Source organism: Pipistrellus hanaki, assembly GCF_964339955.1.
Source record: "Pipistrellus hanaki genome assembly, chromosome: 14".
Lineage (NCBI taxonomy): Eukaryota > Metazoa > Chordata > Mammalia > Chiroptera > Vespertilionidae > Pipistrellus > Pipistrellus hanaki.
The window spans coordinates 52361615-52384125 of record NC_140516.1 but is presented as its reverse complement, the minus strand read 5'-3'; the positions used below and the strand labels follow the sequence as shown (position 1 = coordinate 52384125).

General features: G+C 59.6%; 1 protein-coding gene across 4 annotated transcripts in view; it reads left to right on the top strand.

Annotated features, from left to right (window-relative positions):
* Window positions 1-22511, top strand: part of DOCK1 (dedicator of cytokinesis 1) — a 200191-nt gene that overhangs the window by 47082 nt on the left and 130598 nt on the right. For all 4 annotated transcript variants that reach the window (XM_084904416.1, XM_084904415.1, XM_084904414.1 and 1 more), the window contains exons 17-23: window positions 1680-1783; window positions 2284-2467; window positions 3749-3846; window positions 5434-5523; window positions 5833-5933; window positions 7217-7351; window positions 9150-9258. In XM_084904416.1, coding sequence (XP_084760542.1) covers window positions 1680-1783; window positions 2284-2467; window positions 3749-3846; window positions 5434-5523; window positions 5833-5933; window positions 7217-7351; window positions 9150-9258 — 821 coding nt within the window. The remainder of the gene's footprint in view (window positions 1-1679; window positions 1784-2283; window positions 2468-3748; window positions 3847-5433; window positions 5524-5832; window positions 5934-7216; window positions 7352-9149; window positions 9259-22511) is intronic.

Below are 22511 nucleotides of genomic sequence, written 5' to 3'. Positions count from 1 at the left end.
CCGAGCCTCGGCTGCTGGGATGGCGCGGCCCGGGCCTCTCCCGCGGCCCCAGCTGCACACACCTGGTCAGAAGCGGGAGGACCGGGGGCCACACTGAGCGCCCCCCCTCCCCGCACAGTGTGAGCTGCTTTCCCCCCAGAGGGAGCGGCCGGGCTTTCTCAGGCTGGCTCCGCCCTCGGCCTGGGGCGGGTGCTGCTGCTGGAACTCTCTGACAGGCTCCGGCAGCTCGTTAGCAATTCCAGAGCCGCGGCTCGTGTGTTACGGGGGAGCCGGCGGATGCGTGGCTTTGGGCCCAGCCTGCGGGGAGCGGACGTCACCCCTCCCCCCCAGCTTAGAGGGGGCCTTGTCGCTGGGGCCGCTGGGCCTGCTTTGGCAGCACGTGGCCCTCCGTGGCCCCTGACACTCTGTCAGGTTGGAATCTGCCCCGTAACAGCTGCTGACGAGCGGGGAACAAGTGCCGTGGTCCCTTGCTGGGCAGACGTACATGTTACCAGAAAAAGGACATGTTTTTATTCGGTGCCGCTCGATAGTGAGATCAGGGGAGGCCCCGGCCTACGGGGGTGGGCACGTGTGTTTGCCACTCACGCTGCTCGCACAGGGACACGCTTTTCTTTTACTTTTTCTTCACCTCAGCTCACACGTGGAAGAGTCTGATCTTTTCACCCGGATGCTACGATATTTCACGTTGTCTATCTAGACTCTAGACTCTAGAGTGCCCTTTTGCAAAGGGCTTTTTTCCATTCCTAGGGTACATCTCTTACTTTTGTTATATTTGGTTAGTCCAGTGGTGTTGGCAAACTGCAGCTCGAGAGCCACGTGCGGCTCTTAGGCCCCTTGAGTGTGGCTCTTCCACAAAAGATCACGGCCTGGGCGAGTCTATGTTGAAGAAGTGGCGTTAGAAGAACTTTAAGTTTAAAAAATGTGGCTCTCCAAAGACATGTCAATCGTTGTCCTGTTGATATTTGGCTCTGTTGGCTAAAGAGTTTGCGGACCACTGGGTTCGTCCATCGTTTACTCATTTATCTAAATCAGCATTCATTGAGCACCTTCTATGTGCCGGATACTGAAGAACACCAGAGTGCAAAGGCTGATGAGACATGTTTTCTCAGCTCCTGACTCAGGGTGGGTGGCGTCTGCTCCTCTCCCCTCTGAGCTCTGGCCTTTCGTTCACACGCTCTTAGACGGCGGGTCACGCGGGACCGCAGCAGACGCTCGCTGGCGGGGAGAGACTGCATCTCTCGTGCAGCGCCTGGCGGAAGCATGGTCCTGCCAGGAGACAGAGTCCCCGCTCAGGCCCCCCCCCCCCCCCCCCCGGCTGCCTGTGGTCAATGTCAGTGCATGGGGCCAGGCAGGAACCGGCCAATGTTGTGTTTCCCATCGAAGGCCAGCTTTCGCAGTGAATGGTCTGCCCCTCCGGCTGCCGTTGACCATGGCCTTGTGTCCAGACCCTGCCTGCCCCCACGGGCGTGTGTCTCTATATATAAGAGCCCTCGGGCTCATTGGTATCACTGGACCAGGGTCACTCCTGGTTCCCGGGCCTGCAGGCTCTTCTTCCGCATCTTCCTGGGCCCAGGCCCTTCCCTCTTCGTCAGCATCTAGTCCCCCCAGCACGCGCCTCCCTGAGACGCTGGTGGGAATCATGCACACTCACAGGTTGATGCGATCCCTTGTCTTTGCAGCCAAGGACAAGTCGGAGAAGATATTTGCCCTGGCCTTCGTGAAGCTGATGCGATATGATGGCACAACGTTGCGAGACGGCGAGCATGACCTCATCGTCTATAAGGTAGGCGAGCGAGATAACGTATAGGCGGGGGCGGGATAACGTAGAGGAGGGGGCGGGATAACGTATGGGGGGGTGGGATAACGTATGGAGGGGGCGGGATAATGTATAGGAGGGGGGCAGGATAAGGTAGCCAGGGAGGATAGGGGGGATGGGCAAGGCTGCTGAGGCTGCTGCTCCATTCCCTCCCGGGCGTCTGGCCTGAGCCACGTCTCACCTTCGGGGGCAGCTGCTGTCCGGGGTTAGGCAAACGCTCACATCCCCTGACCCGCCTGCCCGCTGCTCCCGAGAGGAGGTGCTCTGCAGAACACATCAAGTGCTGAGTAAAGAAACACTCTTGTTAGCGAGGATTGCTCTGCAGGAGTCAGAGAGATCATTAGGATAAACAGTTTAGCAGGCGATAAAGAGCAGATACCACGATGGCTAAAAAGAGGAGGGACAGCGAGGGAGGGGAAAGCAGAGCTGTGGGTGCTGATGGCGGCACCCATCGCCCTGCCCCGCAGGCCGAAGCCAAGAAGCTGGAGGACGTGGCCACGTACCTGAGCCTGCCCTCCACGAAGGCGGAGCTGGAGGAGAAGGGCCACGCGGCCACGGGCAAGGGCCTGCAGAGCCTGGGCAGCTGCACCGTCAGCAAGGACTCCTTCCAGATCGGCACCCTCGTCTGCTCCACGAAGCTCACGCAGAACGGTGAGTGCGGGCGGGCGGGCGCCTTCCCGAGACCGTCTCCCTCCCTCCGCCGCCGGCCTCCGGTTGCTGAGGGCCAGCTGCCGTCCCCCTGTCCTCCGTGGTGGTCCCTGTGGGTGTCCAGGGACGAGGAGTGGTGACATCCCTCGGATTTAAAGTCCACGCTCTGAATTTGATCTGAGATTAACCTTAAAGGGAGATAAAGCAACGGATTCACATTCAGAAAGGATTTTTTTTTTTGGCCAAAGGGAGGGGGCGTGGCATAACGGTGAAATCCACCGGATTGGGACTCAGCGCCCCTGTGCGTGCCCTCCCGCAGCTGGCCTTTGGGGAAATGACCGTCCTCCTGGGTTTCTAAAAGCTGGTTTTATGCCATTTCCAGTGCCCCCAGCAGGGAGGTCAGGCGCCCCTTGCTGATGGACACACGTCAGCGCGTGGCTGTGCCCCACCCTCAGACGGTGTCCGGTGACCCCTCCTGGGTGGCCGGGCTGCTCCCCTTGTGGGTCAAAGGTGACCAGACTCGGGCGGTGCCGAATGAAGCTGCCCGGCTGGAGAACACAGCACCACCCCCAGAAGGAAGACCAGGGCGGGGTCCCACCGAGAGAGGACCGGGCATTGAACATGGGGCCATCATGGGGACGGGCACGTCTTTCACGTGCTGTCATCCCTCGGTGCTGTCACCCCTCAGTGCTGTCACCCTCAGTCCTGTCACCCCTCAGTCCTGTCACCCCTCAGTCCTGTCACCCCTCAGTGCTATCACCCCTCAGTCCTGTCACCCCTCAGTCCTGTCACCCCTCAGTGCTGTCACCCCTCAGTCCTGTCACCCTCAGTCCTGTCACCCTCAGTCCTGTCACCCCTCAGTCCTGTCACCCCTCAGTCCTGTCACCCTCAGTCCTGTCACCCCTCAGTCCTGTCACCTCTCAGTCCTGTCACCTCTCAGTCCTGTCACCTCGCAGCCTCAGCCTGAGAGGATGGGAGCTCCCTCACGTGATCTGATGGAAAAGGAGTCTTGTCCGGAGACGTGGGAGGAGAGGCTGGGATGCGCAGGCCTCCTGGGGGTGGGAGCCCCGGCTGTCCCAGGCCCCCGGTCACTTTTCGAGGCTGGTCTGTGGAGGTCAGTTCCCGGCGAATGAGCTGGGAGTCCCGAGTCCAGCTCCATGGGGCCTGTGCCGCTGGAAGGTTCCGAACGGGCTTGGGTCTGCGGTGTGAGATGCGTGCAGAGGGCCTCAGGGGGCGAGTGGAGGGCAGGGGCCCCGGCAGGGACTGAATCGGCTTCCGTTGCAGTGGACCTGCTGGGCCTGCTCAAGTGGCGCTCCAACACCAGCCTGCTGCAGGAGAACCTGCGCCAGCTCATGAAGGTGGATGGTGGCGAGGTGGTCAAGGTGAGCGGGCGGGCCCAGGGGGCTAGGGCGACCCCCCACACATGCACACACACACACACACACACACACACACACGCACACACAAGTACACACACTTTCAGAAGGATGACTGTCTTATCTCTGTGAAGATCAATTACGTGAAACGGCCTTAACTAAATGGCGATATGGTCTGTGTTGGGTCAAATAAATCCTGTTGTTCCACTTTCGGAACGTCGCAGGATCCCCGGCGTGGACCGTCATTCCAGGTCCTCACCGGCTCCCGCGCTGACCAGTTACAGGCACCCTAACCCGGTTCCCTGGCTCTGTAAGCGCCCCGACTCCAGGGAGCGGGGGAACACGTTAACGTGACTCCAGGAGACGCACAGCCAGTGAGACTGTCCCGTCACCTCCGGAGCAGTGGTTCCTGCTGCTCTGTCACCCTCACCGGGAGGGCAGGAGCCGTCCAGCCCGTCTTGTTCTCCCGTCCCCGTCCCTGATCTAATAACCTGTTTTCAAATCCGATTGCTCCTCCCGGGAACGTTTGCCTGTCTCCCTCCTCTCCGTGTGCACCTGGACCCCTCAGACTGGGAACCCTTCAGACCGGGGACCCCTCAGGCCGGGGACCCTTCAGACCGGGGACCCCTCAGGCCGGGGGACCCACCCACCCCTCCCCTCGCTGGCCTGACGGTGCCTGGCCGGGGTGTCCTATGTGCCCTGCAGGCCTGGAACCCACGTGTCCCAGGCACATGGCTGTTACAGGGAGCCAGGACCCGGGGTGAGGGGGGTCCCCGTTTACTTAGCGGGGCTCCTATTCCCCTGTTTAAGGACACCGGTAGACTGGGTGGTCCCCGTTTATTCAAGGCCTGCCTTCTGTCTATTTAAAACCGGAAGCGGAGCTATAGACTGAGAACGGCACTTACTTAGTTAGCAGAAGATACCGTCTCCTGTTTTGTAGCATGAGAACGGTGAATTGGGTTCTGCAGTGGACAGTCTGAGAGAGAGAGAGAGGCTGTCTGTCCGTGGGGGTGCTGTCCGGAGAAGCCCCTCGCAGCCCGTGTGTGGGACCCCTCGCGGTGCTCGTATCTCCAGCCCCGAGCTCCACGGGGAACCGGAGGCCCCGGCCCCGGCGGGCCCGCTCTGGCTGACCGTGTGCCTGTCGGCGGACTGCGGCAGGGACGCCGGGCGGACCGTGACGAGCCCGGGCTTGGCAGCAGAGCCTGTTGGCAGTCACACGGGCGGTCACAGATGGCAGCCTGTTGACCTTTGTGAGGATCTTACCATCTGAACACGGGGACACGTGATACAAAAGCAATTGCTGCCGAGCCTTTGGTCAGCAGACGGGGGACATCAGGAGAGGGTGGAAAATGCCGGGGGCGGGGACCCGGGGCGCCCCCTGCGGCCGGGCCCCTCGCTGCACTCAGATCACCCACGTCTTCGTTTCGACGCCGCCGACCTCTGGCTTTGGCCTTGGCCTCTGCCGGCTGGAAATGCCCCCGAGGTGAACAGTGTCCCGGGTGGCCCCGCCCGGCCCAGGGGGGTGAGAGCGGAGCCTGGGCTCAGTGTCCGGCTGGCGAGGCACCGAGCTCACCCCAGGCCGTGTCCCCGCAGTTCCTCCAGGACACCCTGGACGCGCTGTTCAACATCATGATGGAGAACTCGGAGAGCGAGACCTTCGACACGCTGGTGTTCGATGCCCTGGTAAGAGGCCTGCTCTCCGCCCTCAGACGGGAAGAGCAGTGCATGCGGGACCCGGGCGCCGGGCGGGGATCCAACGCGGGGACCTCCAAAGCCTCGCCTGTGCATCCAGTCCGGGCCGGTCGGGGAGAGCGGAGGGTCTCCCTCAGTCACTCTGGTCGGGCACAGGCCGTGTCCAGGGCGAGCAGAGGTCAGCTGGCCGGCCAGCCTCTGGCCGGGCGTCTCAGGGTTCACTGGGGCCAGGGCGCAGGGTGCGGGGAAGATGCCGAGGGCTGGCATCACCGTTCTCACCGCGTGGCTGATGGCTCCCAGGTGTTCATCATCGGGCTCATCGCCGACAGGAAGTTCCAGCACTTCAACCCCGTGCTGGAGACCTACATCCGGAAGCACTTTAGCGCCACGCTGGCCTACACGTGAGTTCTCCGGTGTCTGAGCACCAGAGCGCTTATTGGCATGTGCTTGCTGGTAAGGGGCTTCTCCATGTCCTTCTCGCCTGTGACTGGCAGTCCCCTCCTCACGGCTCCGAATCTGCGGGGAATGTTTGTTTAGAGTGTTCCCCTCCTCACAGAGCTGAAAGTCTTCCCCGCGGAGTTATGGAGTACATCCTGGCCATTCTCGAATTCATTCTTTCTCTCTCTTAAAAAAAAAAAAATATATATATATATATATATACACATACATATATATACATACATACATATATATATATATATATATATATATATATTTTTTTTTTTTTATTGATTTTTTACAGAGAGGAAGGGAGAGGGATAGTTAGAAACACCGATGAGAAAGAAATATCGATCAGGTGCCTCCTGCACATCCCCTGCTGGGGATGTGCCCGCAACCAAGGCACATGCCCTTGACCAGAATCAAACCCAGGACCCTTGAGTCTGAAGGCAGATGCTCTGTCTACTGAGCCAAACTGGTTTTGGCTCATTCTTTCTCTTCTCCCCGATCTTCTCCTTTCCTGATGTTTTCAGTTCCTGTTCGATGACACCAAGAGATTGGGGCGGGTGTCTGCCCCCCCGGCCCCCGGTGGCTCCCCCCACAGTTCCCCCTCGGATAAATGAATGAATGAATGGGTGTGTGCTTGTTTGGAGGTCACGGCTTGCCTCTTGGGATTAAGAGTCCATGCGATACTTGTCAGTGCAGCTTTCTGCTCTTTAAAGAAGGCGCTCCCTCTTGTTCTAAAGCTTCAGCTGTGGCTCCCCTGGATTCTCAGCGTCCACCCAACTGCTCTTGATCGGCCCCCAGCCCTGTGGGTCTCTCTCACACACACACACTCACACACCAGAGGGCGGGTGGGAGACCTGGCCCCAGACGCTGCTCACTGGTCGAGGGGCTCAGCCCTGGAGCCCAGCCACCTGGGCTTTGTGGAAGCTCTCCGCTGCTTAACCCCTCTGGGTCTCAGTCTTCTCATCTGGAAAATGGGCACGATTGTAGGTGTGGGGGCTCATTACCGTTAGCATATTGTGACCAGTTCGTTACCTTCTGCCTCGCACAGTGGGGGTCACGGACATTTATTCAGAATTTTAATTGTGCGGGTTGCAGTGAGAAGAGAGATTTAATAATTCTTTGGGAAATGCCTTTAAAAAAATTAGAGCTGACAAACAAGGTTCTATAGTTTCAGGGACGCACCACGGTGCTGTGACTGGGGGACTCACTCACTCACGGGTGTTTCTGCCGCGAACAGGAAGCTGACGAAGGTGCTGCGGACCTACGTGGACAACGCGGAGAAGCCGGCCGTCACGGAGCAGCTGTACAAGGCCATGAAGGCCCTGGAGTACATCTTCAAGTTCATTGTGCGCTCCCGCGTGCTCTTCAACCAGTAGGTGTCGCCGCTGGGTGGGCAGGCGCTCCCAGGACTCCGGGGTTTCCCTCCCCTGATCCCCTGCTTCCCCTCCTCCTCCCTCTTCCTCTCCGCGTTCCTTCCTTCCCTCCGGGCTAGGATGGCAGGGCCTCCACAGGGCCCTCCATTGCCTGGCTGCAGCAACGTCATGAGACCGAGGGCTCGAGGCAGGAACTCGAAGGTCGATTTTGCCTTCTTTCACGAGCTGTCAGCTGTATTTTCTTTTTAAATATATTTTATTGATTTTTTTACAGAGAGGAAGGGAGAGAGGGAGAGAGAGAGAGAAACATCAGTGATGAGAGAGGATCAGTGATCTGCTGCCTCCTGCACGCCCTGCATTGGGGATTGAGCCTGCAACCCTGGCTTGTGCCTCGACCTGGAATGGAACCATGACCTCCTGGCTCGTAGGGCGACGTTCAGCCACTGAGCTCACTGGCCTGGCATGACCCCGTGATTTTATTTATTTTTTATTTTTTAATTTAATAAATCTTTATTGCTCAGATTATTACAATTGTTTCTCCTTTCCCCCCCATAGCTCCCTCCCACCCGGTTCCCGCCCCACAACTCCGTGATTGAAATTGCTCACTGCGCCATTGACGCCACCGCCCGCTTGCACACCCTCCACTGACAGACAGGGACCCAGTTTCACATCTTAGACCTTTCCTGACTTTCCAGAGGGACTCATTTAAATGGAGATAAATACCTCCAGGGTAATTCATTATCAGTTTACAAAGCTGTGCCTGGTGCACAAGTCTTCAGGTGAGAGGTGCTTTTAATTAGGCTGGAGACTCGTATCTGTCGATAAAGCATCTGAGCTGCAGCATTTTTAAATGCAAGCGCGTTGCTGCCTCATGACACAGCAACTTGAAGTAACGGCTAAGAAGTACTTTCTGGAGGAAACCTATTCACAGTGAGCAGCCTGTATTTGCAGACATGGCACCCAGGCGTAACTTACTCATTGCCCACTTACTGACTGCTCCACCCCTTTTCCCACCAGCACCCATTCCGGGATGAGTGAACTTGTCTAGTATCAGTTCTTTAAAATAAAGTGATTTCAAGTTTACTGTTATGGTATTCTCAGGTGGTTATAAAATTATGTTAAATTTAGGCAATTAAGAGTCTGTGTACCTCCATTATGTAATATTATAGGTTTCAAACCACTGACGGGCCCTAGCGGGTGTGGTTCAGTGGGTAGAGCATCGGCTAGAGGACTGAAGGGTACTGGGTTTGATTCCGGTCAAGGGCATATTCTAGGGTTGTGGGTTTGATCCCCAATAGGGGGCGTGCAGGAAGGGTGTGCAGGAGGGCGAAACATCGTTGATGTTTCTATTTCTCTCGCTCCATTTTCCTAAAATCAATAAAAATATTTTAAAAAGCAAAATGAAACCACTGGCAGGAAATACACCCAGATATTAACGATGTTACCTCCGTGGGCTAGAATTAAAGCTGAAGGTCTTTCCATCCTTCTTCCTCTCACCCTTTCTCTGTCTTCACCTCCTCCCCTCCCTTTCCAGACATTTCTGTTTTCAGGTTTACGAACTGGGTTATGTTACAATGAGAAACAATATGCAGCAGGATTAAAACCCAGCTTCTCGGAGGCGCTGGTGTCTCTGTGGCCGGGGGTCCAGAGCAGTCTCCTCCTGGCTCAGGGACGCCCAGAGCGTCACTCACAGGCTCACTGCCACCCAACAGCACCTGGCGGCCGGCACCCTGAGCAGGGAGACGCAGGCACCCTGAGGGGTGGGCGCCGCGGCCACAGAGGTGTGTTCCTTTGCAGACTCTACGAGAACAAGGGCGAGGCCGACTTCATGGAGTCCCTCCTGCAGCTGTTCCGGTCCATCAGCGCCATGATGAGCAGCGTGTCGGACCAGACCCTCATGGTGAAGGTAGGCCCGCGCTCGCGGCCACGGCCAGCCCCTGGCTGCAGGGCTCCGGGGCCGCTGGGCGGAGCGGCCGCACCTCCTCCCAGCCCGGAGGCCCGGCTGGCTTCTGCGGTGCCCAGGACCCTGCCCCCTGCGGGAGGGCTGGCGCTGTCCTCTGTGGGCCTCTAAGGCCTGACAGTCCGCTGTGCCTGCTCCTCGGCAGGCAGGCTCTGCACTCTGTGTAAATGCCAGAGGCCCGATGCGTGAACATTTGTGCAAGACCAGGCCTCCTCCCCCGGCTGCCGGCACGGCTTCCCTCTGGCACCTGGGACTCGGCTTTCTCTCCGGCCGCTGCCAGCAGGCGCCCAGGACCCAGGCTGCCTCCCTCCGGCTCTGGCTTTGTCTGGAAGGATGTCTGGAATGACGCCCCGAAGGATGTTCGGTCTAATTAGCATATTACCTTTTATTACCTGTAACTATGGGGGCTTTGATGAGAATACGGGGCCAGGTGCCTCAGTCTGAGCAGGTGCGCAGGTGGGGCTGTTGGTGCCCGGGCATCAGTCAGGCCTCGGCCGCGCCCAGCCAAGGGGTCCTGTCTTCAGCCTTGACTGCACTTCCACCGGTGCAGGAGAGAGGGGTCCGGGTCCCCGGGTCCCCGTGCCCCGCTGTTCTCGCCGCCTGTGCTGACCTGTCTCCCTCCGGCCCTGGGGGGAAGGTGCCCTCACCGGAGGGGCACTGAGTGCTCCTGGGGCGCTGGGGGTGAGGGGCCAGGAGGCCCCGGGCAGCCCGGCCCTGCGCGCTGTGGGCCACCCTGTGCTGGCGATTCCTGCGGTGCTGGCTCATTGCAGAAGGACCTGTGCAGTGGGCGGTTGGTGCCCGTGAAGTGGCGGTTTGGTGCCCGTGCAGTGGGCGTTTGGTGCCCGTGCAGTGGCGTTTGGTGCCCGTGCAGTGGGCGTTTGGTGCCCGTGCAGTGGGCGTTTGGTGCCCGTGCAGTGGGCGTTTGGTGCCCGTGCAGTGGGCGTTTGGTGCCCGTGCAGTGGCGGTTTGGTGCCCGTGCAGTGGGCGTTTGGTGCCCGTGCAGTGGGCGTTTGGTGCCCGTGCAGTGGGCGGTTTGGTGCTCGTGCAGTGGGCGTTTGGTGCCCGTGCAGTGGCGTTTGGTGCCCGTGCAGTGGGCGGTTTGGTGCCCGTGCAGTGGGCGTTTGGTGCCCGTGCAGTGGCGTTTGGTGCCCGTGCAGTGGCGTTTGGTGCCCGTGAAGTGGCGGTTTGGTGCCCGTGCAGTGGGCGTTTGGTGCCCGTGCAGTGGCGGTTTGGTGCCCGTGAAGTGGCGTTTGGTGCCCGTGAAGTGGCGTTTGGTGCCCGTGCAGTGGGCGTTTGGTGCCCGTGCAGTGGGCGTTTGGTGCCCGTGCAGTGGGCGGTTTGGTGCCCGTGCAGTGGGCGGTTTGGTGCCCGTGCAGTGGCGTTTGGTGCCCGTGCAGTGGGCCGTTTGCCGCCCCGCTAATTCCTTCAAAGGGAAGGAATCGTCCACGTGACTCCTGGCAGCGTCCCCTCGGCTGCGCACTGTCCCTGCCTCGGTGCCCGCCTTCCCGGGTGTGTCCTGTGAAGGCAGAGGTTCTCCACCTTCCTAATGCCCGGCCCTCTAATACAGCTCCTCATGTGGTGGTGACCCCCAGCCACAAATTATTTCCATTGCTACTTCATAACTGTAGTTTCTCTACTGTTATGAATCGTAATGTGAATATCTGTGTTTCCTGATGGTCTTAGGCGGCCCTGCTAGGGGTTCTCAACCCGTGGTCGTGACATCCACACCTTGCAGGACGCCATGGAAATGACGTGTCCGTGGCTCCGGGCGGTCAGGCTCCGGGGGGCAAGGAGGGCGGGGAGATGGCTGACCCCTAGGAACAGGCGATGGGATGGAGTGGTGACGGGGCAGGAATTGAATGCACTAAACGTTCATTTACAAAACAGTGAAGAGGATGCATTTTAGGTTCTGTGCGTGTCACCACCGAACATTCAATTAACTGGGGTGATAAGAGCATTCTTCTCTGGTGCTTAATAACGCTTTCCATTAAAACAGTCACAGAGGCAGAGCCTGGAACAGACTGCGGAACCTCGGCGGGGAGGGAGGGAGGCAGAGGGGAGGGCGGGGCGGCGGGGGAGGGGGAGTGAAGGAGGGAAGAGATCCCCAAGGACCTTGGGTGCATACACCGTCCCAGTGGACACGGACAATAGGGTGGCGAAGGCCTGGGAGGGGGCGGTGAAGGGGGGAAGGGGCACCTACCTCATACTTCTCAACAACAAAGGTTTTTTTTTAAAAGAGTCACAGAACTGCCCTTTCGTTCCCGGCTCAGAGGCCCCGTCTGCCCAGGGGCCTGCAGGAGGAGGGACTGGCCACACAATGGTTTCCAGCGTGACCACCAGCACCCTGGAAACGGGCCTCACAGTCTCTAAAATGAGGCGTGAAATAATGACACACACACCGCCCCCCCCCCCCCCCCAACCTGGCCCCTGGGAGGGCTGCGCCAAGGCCATAATTAAGGCCGCTCGGTGCCATCGACCCAGGTACAAACCCAGGGACAGCAGAGAAGAGAGGCCCCCCCCCCCCCCCCCCCCCCCCGGCATCTCCGTGTCCCCAGCCCGGGGCACTGTCCCAAACACCACCCCTAAACGTGCCCTCACTCTGTAGAGGAGTGTGCAGGCAGAGGTGTATAATGTGAACACAGAAATGAGTACCTTCCAAACCGACGTCCCCAGGTGGACCACAGGGGTTTCTGTAAACGGAGCGCGTGCTCCGGTGGGTAATGAGCCCATCTTCTCCCGGAGCAAAGCTGTGGGAGAGTAATGTCGCTGTCCCCAGCACAGCCCAGCAGAGCGGCCGAGGCCAGCGCAGCAGCCCTGCTCCCCAGGGCGCACCCGGCCCCTCGGCCTCATGCACAGGCCCTGGGACCTGCAGAGCAGGAGCCACCCGGGGCCCCGCTCCCCGGGAACGGTGGTCTCTCCTTGTGTCTTAGGAGAGCGGGGAGGGGCAGGGGCAGAATCGGCCGCTCTCCTGAGCCCGGAGCAGGAGGCAGGAAGTCAGGGGGGAGTTGGGGGATGAGGAGAGGGAGGCTAAGAGGTCACCACGGAACCGAGGCAATGCACTGGTTTGGGGAGCTCGCTGGGGACGCGGTGACACCCACAGGCCAGGAGGCCGGGGAGGGGGACATTAACACACACACACGGGGGCACAGCTCCCAGAGGCCAGGTCAGGAGATCAGGGGGTGAGGACCCCCGTGTACCAATGTGGGGGCACAGCTCAGTCCTAACAGGCCTGCTCCGGCCTCTCCTTTTCCCAAATGGGTGCTCGCACAGGTGAGTCTTTCTAACCCCCTCGGCAGGTGTGGGTAACAGACAGAGAAGCCACGGTCCTGCTTGCAACCTGGGTGGGGGCGGAAGTGGTGCTTCTGCTCCAGAAGACAGAGCTTCCTTCCCGGGTGGCCGCAGGACAGGGAAGCGGTCCTGGGAAGGGGCAGGAAGTGGTGTGATAACCAGTGAAATGGATCCAGGTTTGGGCGCCTCCCCGGGCGCCGGAACCGCGGTAAAGGGACCTGCGAGGCACCTGGTGGCGGCTGGCGGGCGGGCCATTGGGTTCAATGGGCTTCAGAACTCGGGGTGCCTCCCTCTTACAGCGGCCACACACACACACACACACACACTCTCTCTCTCACACACACTCACACACACACACACACACACACTCTCACACACACACACACACACACACACACACACTCTCTCTCTCTCACACACACTCACACACACACACACTCTCTCACACACACACACACACACACACACACACACAGACACTCACACACACACACTCACACACACACATTCACACACACACACTCACACGCACACGGGGAGGAGACCCACGGGTAAAGCACGGGGTGGGCTCAACAGAGAAAACTTTGAAATTAAATACAAACGCAGCCACCAGAAAATAATTACATTTCCTGAAAAATGGAGCGGCCGGCCGTCAGAGGAAGTTAAATAACCCGGCGCCGGTCTCGGAAGGCCGGGAATGGGACACACACGAGGTTCGTGAAAAATAGGGAGAGGTTCCCATTCATCCCCCAGGGCGGCCTCGGGGTCGTTTATCTCTTTAATGACCAATTAATGCCCGCGTGGTTCTGGCTCCCGTTAGGCAGACAGCTCAAACGACCCGGGCTTCCAGCTCGGCGCTGTTCCTTACAATCCATCGGCGGGACCTCGCCGATGCTTGGCTGCAGTCCCGACCCCCAGCACGCTTGGCGAGGAGGAGGAGGAGGAGGGGGAGGGGGGAGGAAGAAGAGGAAGGGGGGAGGAGGAGGAGGGGTGATGAAGAGGAGGAGGAGGAGGAAAAGAGGAGGAGGAGGGGGAGGAGGAGAGGGGGAGAGGAGAGGAGGAGGAGGGGGAGGAAGATGAAAAGGGGGAGGGGGAGGAAGAGGAGGAGGGGGAGGGGGAGGGGGAAGGAAGAAGAGGAGGGGGGACGAGGGAGGGAGGAAGAGGAGAAGGAGGAGGACGGGGAAGAGGAGGAGGGCGATGTTTTTCTGGGAACAAAGACCCTAAACTGAAGTTCCCCGGGTGCCTCCCTGAAGCCCCCGCTCCTCCTCAGGCTACAGGAACTGGGATCTGGAAGGGAAAGCCGGGAGTTCTCAGGGACTGCTGTTCCCCGCTCCCCCCGACTCCGATCATCCTCACAGCGCCAGGAACCAGCCCCCTCAGTGTTCTCCCAAAGGCTCCCAGCTGCCCGCCCCGCCCCGCCCCGCCCCCCGTACACAGCGCCCACACAGGTTTCCGGGCTCGGCCACGGTCAGGCTAGATCTGACATAGCAGAGGCCCATCTTGGCTGAGCTGCTCAGCATCCGTAGAGAAGCCGGTTTCCTGGGACGCTCGGGAAGTCAGGAGCCACGTTCTGGAAGCTCCCATCACTGTGGCAGCATCGTGTGGATCTAGCCACGCCCGGAGCGGGCAGGTGTCCCTCAGGGGCCGGGTTTCCCGGTCTGGGAGCTGCACAGTGCCACCTGGGACGGCGATAGCCAACCTCTGGGACCTCAGGGACCACCAGTGGCCCGCGGACGCTGACCTAGGGCACTAAGGACAGCCCAGGGCACCCGCAGGGGCAGGGGCAGCACTGAGTGCCCGCTGCGGAGTGTGGGCCCTTCCACGCAAACCTCACCCCGTTTCTTCCCCTTCCGGAGCATTCCGGAGCATTCTGGAATCCTCCACAAACATCACTCGCCCCATCGCTCCCACCCGCCCCGCCGCAGGGAGTACCTTTGTGCCCAGGAGTCAGGTGGCTCTGGGTCTGACAGTCCCTCATTCTCCCCGTGAGAGAGTGTCCCGTTCACACACATCTGCTTCTATGTCTACAGACAGAAGCCAGCTGTCCACTTGCAATGCCTCATTCCCGCCACCGCGCCCCCTCCTGGCGTCCCTGCACAGCCCTGTCACCCTGTTTATTACCTGGGGGACATTTCTGTCCGCTCCAGCACAACACAGGGTGGTCTTACATTCTCTCCTGACCGCGTCCTCTCGCACACCTTTTTGGTGACCATCTCACATGAACCTGAGATGTTCACAGCGCGGCCCTGCCTGGACCTGGTGAGCGGTTTCCCAAGCCCCCCTCCTCGCCCTCCCCCCTCGGTGTAACGGTAGGACTTATCTTCCCTCGCGTGCGTGTCGGGCACACAGTCGTGATCTGCCGTCGCTGCAGTGTAACCACGGATCCTGCCCTTTAAGTGACCTTTAAGAGGGTGATTACAGCGACAGCCAACACCTGCGCCCGGCAGCCCGAAGCTGCCAAGTGCGGCTGCACTGCTCCTTCTGAGCCCGTTCTGCCAGGCCGCCTGGAACACCATGGCAAGCTGGCATCAAGGCTCCCAGCCAGCACGTCGCGGTGCCTTTGTGAAATAAAGTGACGAGAAGTTGTGATCAGGCCTCAAGAGGGGGTAGGGCTCACCCGTTCGGGGGCACATTTCGGAGGACAGGGCAGGGGGCCCCTCCTAGGGGTGGGGGTTCTCAGATCCGGTTTGTAGGACCTGCACAGTGTGGCCTAGGACACGCTAACCCACAGCCCGCCTCCCCAGCCCAGGCGTGCAGTGGGGGGCACCCCACGGGCAAGGGCAGCGGGGCTGTGCCGAGAAGCCTGGCGCTGAGAGGACCGTCCGGCCGGGGGGAGGGCCTCCTGGGTGCACTTGGACTTGATGCCTCAGCACGCTGGGGCGGGTGGCTCTGAGCCAGGCACCTTGCTCACCCACATACCCCGGAGGCAGTTACAGCGAGGCACCCAGACGCCTCTCCCCCCGAGTTCGTGGCGCGCACCCCTTCAGCCGAAAGGGGCTTTGTCTGTCACCGTCCTGACTGCAGGCACAGCAGTCACTCCCAGGGCAGAGCTGGTGACTCCTAAGTCGTGAAACACCCATAGTGCGCCCAGGAGGTGACGGGTGAGAGCTTGCAGGATAAAGGAGGTAAAAGAAAAAAACAGAGGGCCGCCTTTAGTCAACAGACGACAGAACAACATGAAGTCCTGAGGTTCTGAAAGGAGTAGAGACATTTTGAATTCTAATTTGGGGGCGGTGGGGGGTGTGGGGAGGTGGAAGGAGGGAAAAGCCTGTGATCTTTAAATCTATAAACTCCTCCTCCCCCTCGTGACAAAAGCCAGCAGTCCCCACCCTGGGGCCAGGCAGCCGCTGGCGAACGGACCCGGGACCCACGGCGCAGGAACCGCGCGCCTGCGACACATGTCCTCCCCGGCCCTCACACAGGCCCCGCTGGGAGGCTGACGACTCCCCTTCGGAAAAGTAAGGCAGCCGCCCGCCACCTGCCATCCAGCCTTGTCTGCGAGCACACGGGGGCTCGTGTCTAATCACGTCCATTACAGCGAGTGCGAATCAACGCTCTGGGCTTGATGAGCTCTCCGCGGGAAGCCCACCCTCCGGGAAGGGCATGGCGGCTCTCCTGCACACGGGACCCGTGTCCACAGCCAGAGGGCTTCTCGCATCTAAGCAGGCGGCTCAGGGTCCCAAGCCCAGGAGGCGGCCCCAGGGCTGAGGCGCACGCAAGGCCCAGCGCAGGCAGGAGGCAGGGTGATGGGGCTGGGCCGCGTGCGGGAGGCCAGGCTCGCCCCTCCGGCCAGGCCGATGCAGTGCGCTCAGCTGGCCTTGCTCACACATCACCCTCATTTGTTCTGAAGGCGCTGGTGCCCGGGCTGCCAGGCCAGGTGCTCCCAGCCAAGCGCCAGGAGCTGCGGGCCACGGGGAAGGGCAGGAGGCAGCAGCCAGCACACCTGCTCCTCGGCGCTCACAGGCACGGGGCTGGGCCGAGGCCTCTGGGGGCGAGGGCGGGAAGCACAGGATGCGGGACACAGGGGAACCGGAGGCCTCGGTGCTGACGGGCAAGTCCCCTGAGAGGGCTGCGCTCCAGGGACAGACACCGTTACCGAGCCAAGGCTCCAAGCCAGGCGAGCGCAGTGTGGTCCGGGGATGGGCAGCGTTTTGGGGCCGAGCAGAGATGTGGGGAGCACAGAGGAGCAAGGGCGGGGGGGAGGGAGAGGGAGGGCTGACAAGTGCCCAGAGCCAGAGAGGGGACATGCAGGGGGCAGGCACGTCTGGCTCCCGATGCTCCAGGCAGACAGTCGCTGCCCCTCCCTCCCCACCCATCTCCCCCTTTCGCCTCTGTTCGCGCTCTCACTGCGACCCCGTCAGGGCTGGGAGGAGGGGGTGCAATATGGCCACCTGCTGACCTTAAACACTAAGCTGGAGAGAAGGAAATCCGTGCAAAAAACATATATATATTTTAAACCGTCTTCGATGTGGAATCCATCACCGTGTGCAGAGGTCACACAGGCAGGACTGGAAGCTGCTATGTAACAATTCCCTTCTCTGCGAGCTCAGTGAGCGGGGCCAGGCGATCGGATGACCAGCCTTGCGGTCAGACTGAGGTCAGGGAGTGCCCATGCTCGGCATCCTCCTCCTCCAGCATCGTGCTGTGTCTGCCGGGTCTCCGGCCTCGGCATCAGCGTGTCACCCTCCCCACGTGACCGACTTGCTGGGATTCTGAATCCCACGGCCTGAGTGTGTCACGTCGGAAAGACCGGACAGCCTAACACGGTGAGTCTCCTCGCCCGTCACCTGGAACAGCCGCCCGTCTGCTCCGGTGTGACTGCAGGGTTCCGCAGTTTGCAATCAAGAGGCCTCCATCCACAGGACTCGGCACATGCAACGATCTACAGCACATGTGTCAAACACAAGGCCCGCGGGCCAAATCCAGCCCGCCAGGCCTTGCAATGTGGCCCGCACCGCGCTGTCATCACTGCACTCCGCTGTCAGTTTATGACATTGTCAGTTTATGACTGTTCAGTAAACCATTCGGCCCGCGATTTAGGCTGGATTTTAGATTTTGGCCCCTTCTCTGATTGAGTTCGACACCCCTAATCTACAGGAACCACAGCACGTGAAGGCACGAACAGCTTCCCGCAGGGGAGGTGCCCCCGCCCTGCGGACCCTGCACCCAGCTCACCGGACACCCTGCTTAGACTGGTCAGGCTGGTGGAGACCCTCTGGCCCTCCCCCCCACTTTCCTAGAGAGAAATCTCTGGGAGGGGCCTCCACGGGGCAGCTGGGCCCTGAAGATCCCAGAGAAAAGCCGGGGGCCGGGGGCACACGTGGTGGGCACACGTGTTGCCATGGACGACCCAGCTACAGAAGCACGGCCCTGGCGTGACTGTGTCCCTGCTTATCCCTCCCGGAAGCTTTTCCATCATTGCTTCTGACAGACCCCGCGGAGGCGCCAGAGGATCAGGGGATCACTGGCCTCCGGGGCTTTGCGGGGAGAGCGGGCACGGACACCGGGATTAGGATTACCTCGGCTCCGCCGTCCATCTGGACAGGCAGAGGAGCTCCCCACGCGGCGGCCGGCGTGCGGCCCGCTGCACCGCACTGCACCGCACTGCGTCACCAAGCACCGCGGGGCTCGGCCAGCGCAGGGCCGAGGGGACGGCCACACAGGGTGGGAATGGGACACAGTCCAAAGACGAAAGGACAGGAGAACCTGTCCCGAGAGCCAGTCCTGCGTTAGAGACGGCAGGTGGAGACCCGGGCAGCCGTCCAGAACGGGGGGAAGGGAGGGGTACCAGCACCCTGGCTGCGGGAGGGGCCCGTCGGAGCCCAGCACACCCACGCAAGCTCACCCGCCCCGGCCAGGAAGCCGTAGAGACTGCTGGTCTGCATCGCCATCATCCCTCATACCTTCAGACAGCTCCTCCCGAGGCCAGAAGCAATGCTGAACTTCCACGTGGAGAAGCTGTATCCCAGATGAGAGCTTAGAGAGCGTCAACAAGCAGCAAACACCGGTGAGGACGGATTCTGGATGAGGCTGGGAAACGGATTCATCCCCAGCCAGGTCATTCCTTCCAAGGGAATAAGAGCCGGCTTCTTGGTGAGCAAAGCTCACCCAACCACCGTGTTAACTGTGATGGCACACAGCTGTGGGCACCCTGCCTTCCGGGATGGGGAGGCAGCAGTGGCACCAGGAGGGGGCGAGATGGAGCCCCAGGGACGCCGGAAGGAAGCCAGCTCGCCATCTGTGCGCCGCCCGCCCCCCTCCCGGAGGCTCAGACTCAATTAATCCACACCCCAGGCCCCGGGCCCTCCCGCGGGGACCATGGCCGAGTGCCGGCTGACGCCCACAGGACGGGCAGACAGAAGACTGGACTCTATCCCAAGCCGGGCAGGAGCCTCAGGAAGGGCAGAGAGCAGGGTTTTCCTCACGTGGCTGGGACACACGAGCTGAGGAAGTCGGTGCAGAGCCTGCCAGCCAGGGTTTTCTCAGTGAAACACGGTGCTTCAGAATAGACCAAAGGACACTCCAAACCAACCCCAAGTCCATCACATGGAACACAGGTCAGAATGTACACAGCAGCCACACACACGCACGCACTCTCACATATACACATACATATACACATACATACACAAACTCACACATACACCAAACACACACCTATACACATATTCACATGTACACTTACCTACACAAACTCACACATGCATGCACAAACTCATACACATGTACCAAACACACACACACGCACACACAGACATACACACACATACACGCTCACATATATACATACACCCCTCACACACATACATGCACATATGTGCACACAGAAATATCTCTCTTACCATAGACCATCGTCAGAGCTTCCCTCTCCAGAAAGTTATGCTCAGCCCCAGACAGAACAGGAGACTCCTCGTAAGTCCCAGGACAGTGTCTGTCAGGACAGTGTCTGCTAGGATGGTCCCAGAGTTAGCAGTAATCATCGGGGAATGAGTGAAAACTGCCTGGAATAGTTCTGACCACGAAGCCCCAAATGCCCCAAACCCAACTCTGCAGAGCCGAGCGGTCCAGGGCAGCCCCTCTGCCAACAATGGCCGTGGCCGTGCCTGAGACCTCAGCCCTGAGTGGCCTTCATGCCCAGCCCCATCTCACCCCTATTGCCCCGCAGGACACACGCAGTTTGGGGGGATACCGTCAAAGCTTTGTCAGTGCTTTAGGAATGAACACTCCGGTCCGATGCCGCGCTGGTGCTGAAGTTAAATATTGGCTGGACCTCCTCTGGCCTTGCCCTTCACCGAGGCACAAACGCGCTGACGGCTCACACCTGCCAGAGGGCTCACACCTGCCGTGGACGTGAGGCGGCTTCAGTTCTGAGAAGGGGACTAGGGTGCCGGCACCCTGGGACACAGCAAACCCTCCACCCCCAACCCTGACTTTGGAGAGCGGCCACAGCGTTCGGACAGGTTCAAGCCTGGGGCTAATGAGAGGGCAGCTCCTCTCGTGGCGAAGCCACGTGCAAGTCCCAGCACAGCGACAGCCAAAGGCTGTGCTTGTGAGCTTGCCCTTATGGTCCGAACCTGTGGCCCCACGTGGCTGAGTGACGGGGCTGCGGGAGGAGCAGCCGGTGAACAAGCTGGAGCAGGTGCGTGTGGTGGAGTGGATCGAAGCCCGAGAGGACGCTGTGACCAGGCTCTTCCTCTGCCCGTGGGATCTGCTGTAAGATGGAGACTCGGCCTGCGGGCTGTGGCGCTGTCTGTCCGTCAGAGAGGGGGGTCCCACCGAGCCCCAGCTTCCTTCTCGTCTGTCTTTTCTCCGTCCGTCACCGCCCTCTCAGGCTCACCGTGGCCGTGCTGGTATGACACACCGAAGGCCACCCCTATAAAAGCCGAAAAGGTTCAAGAGCATGCTGATCTCCGATATGCAAATGAGGGGGGGTCAGAGCATCTCAAACAACGAAGCCAACGGGTCTCCCTGGGAGCCACGTCTAACCCGACACCGCGCCAGACTTTGCACATTCTCTCTGAGCCAGAGGAGTCACAAATGTACCCCCATTTCCACAGAGAAAACGGAGAGTTCACCCAACACAGGACACCAGGACCCATGATGGGAACCTGCATGTTCGATGTCAGGACCACGCTGACTGTGAAAGAGCAAAATGCAGGAAGCGCGGCCAGGAGGCAGCCTTCCAGGCAAAACTCAGTCACTGGCCGAAGCTGATTTGGCTCAGTGGATAGAGCATCAGCCTGCGGACTGAAGGATCCCAGGTTCGATTCCGGTCAAGGGCATGTACCTTGGTTGCGGGCACATCCCCAGTGCGGGGAGTGCAGGAGGCGGCTGATGGATGTTTCTCTATTGATGTTTCTAACTATCTCTCTTCCTCTCTGTAAAAAATCAATAAAATATATTTTAAAAAAGACCCAGTCACCGTGTTGCAGACGGAAGGTTCCCATCGCGGCAACGACGTCACGGAAGTCCCGTGTCTTCCGCTAAACCCCGCGGGAGGGGGTCTGACTCGGGATCGTAGCAGACGCGAGTGAGACCCATCCAACAAGATCACGTGGGAAGATACTTAGAAATCTCCAATGGCTCCCGGGCCCAAAACTGCCTGTGATTCCGTCTGTCCTCACTCTCCCCTCCGTTTCCCTGACCAGCCGCAGGGGCTCGGAGTCAGCGCACCAAGCCCGTGGCTCATCGTGTCCCCGGACAAGAGGGCGGCGCTGGCGGGAGGCTGCGAACGGCTGGCCCGCACCTGCCACAGGCCGCACCCCAGCCCGGCCGCAGGTGTCCCCCGTGAAGATGGTGGGCGCACTGGGAAAGGAGCCGCCCGCCCAGCCGGCCGCCTCGGAGACCAGAGGCTCATGGGCGCTTCGTTCTGGTCTATGACCGCGGCTCCTGCCACTGCAGCCCGCAGGCCCGTCTGAGCTCCTGCTCCCCAGCCAATGGCGAGCTTACAGCCGGAGCTCCCTTCCCCAGAGCGTTTCAGACACGCAGCTGCGTCCCGAATCACCCATTCACACAGCGGTTCCCAACCTTCCTAATGCCGCGGCCCTTTAATACAGCTCCTCCTGCTAACGAGTCCCTGCAATGTAAACATCTGTGTTTTCCCATGGTCTTCGGCGGCCCACAGGGTGAGAACCGCTAGCAGGGCTGCCCAAGACCACCGGAAAACACAGATATTGACGTTACCATTCACAACAATAGCAAAATTACATTATGAAGTAGCAACGAAAACAGTGTTATAGCTGGGGGTCACCGCCACCTGAGGAGCTGTATTAAAGGGTCGCGGCTTTAGGAAGGTTGAGAACCACTGGGCTAGAGTCACACGCTGCCACCCCCTCCCCCCTTCCACCCCATGGGGCTGTCTGGAGAGGTAACCAGTTTCTGCCAGTTTGGAGGCCGAGGAGGCCTCAGAATGTTCCGGCTCTCCCGAGGCCGTTCCTGAATCTCCCAGAGACGGAACACTGAGGTCTCCGAGGAGGATTGGGGGCCCTACACACTTCAGCTCAAACCTCCAAACGGAATCGTTTAACCATGCGTTTTCCCGAGAAATATGTAAATTAATAATTGCTTCATACATTATTCAAGAAAAACTTATTTTGTATCATCGATAGCTCTTGTAATCTTATATAAAGATATGCTAATGGATTTAATTAAAATAATTATACTGAATAATCTAGCCTGAACATTACCCTAAAATAGTGTCTATTAATCACCATCAGCGGTAATATTTTTAGCCAGAGAGGCACTTACACCATTAAACCGCTACTATATGGAAAGTGCATTTTATTTTTTATTTTGGTTTACGGTTTGGATTAAGTTGGCACTCTCCGGAGATGCATGACAATTTAATTCGCTTAGAAAAGGGTATAAAGTTTATTTAATTTCGTTAATGTGAACTATGCCAGCAATTAGAA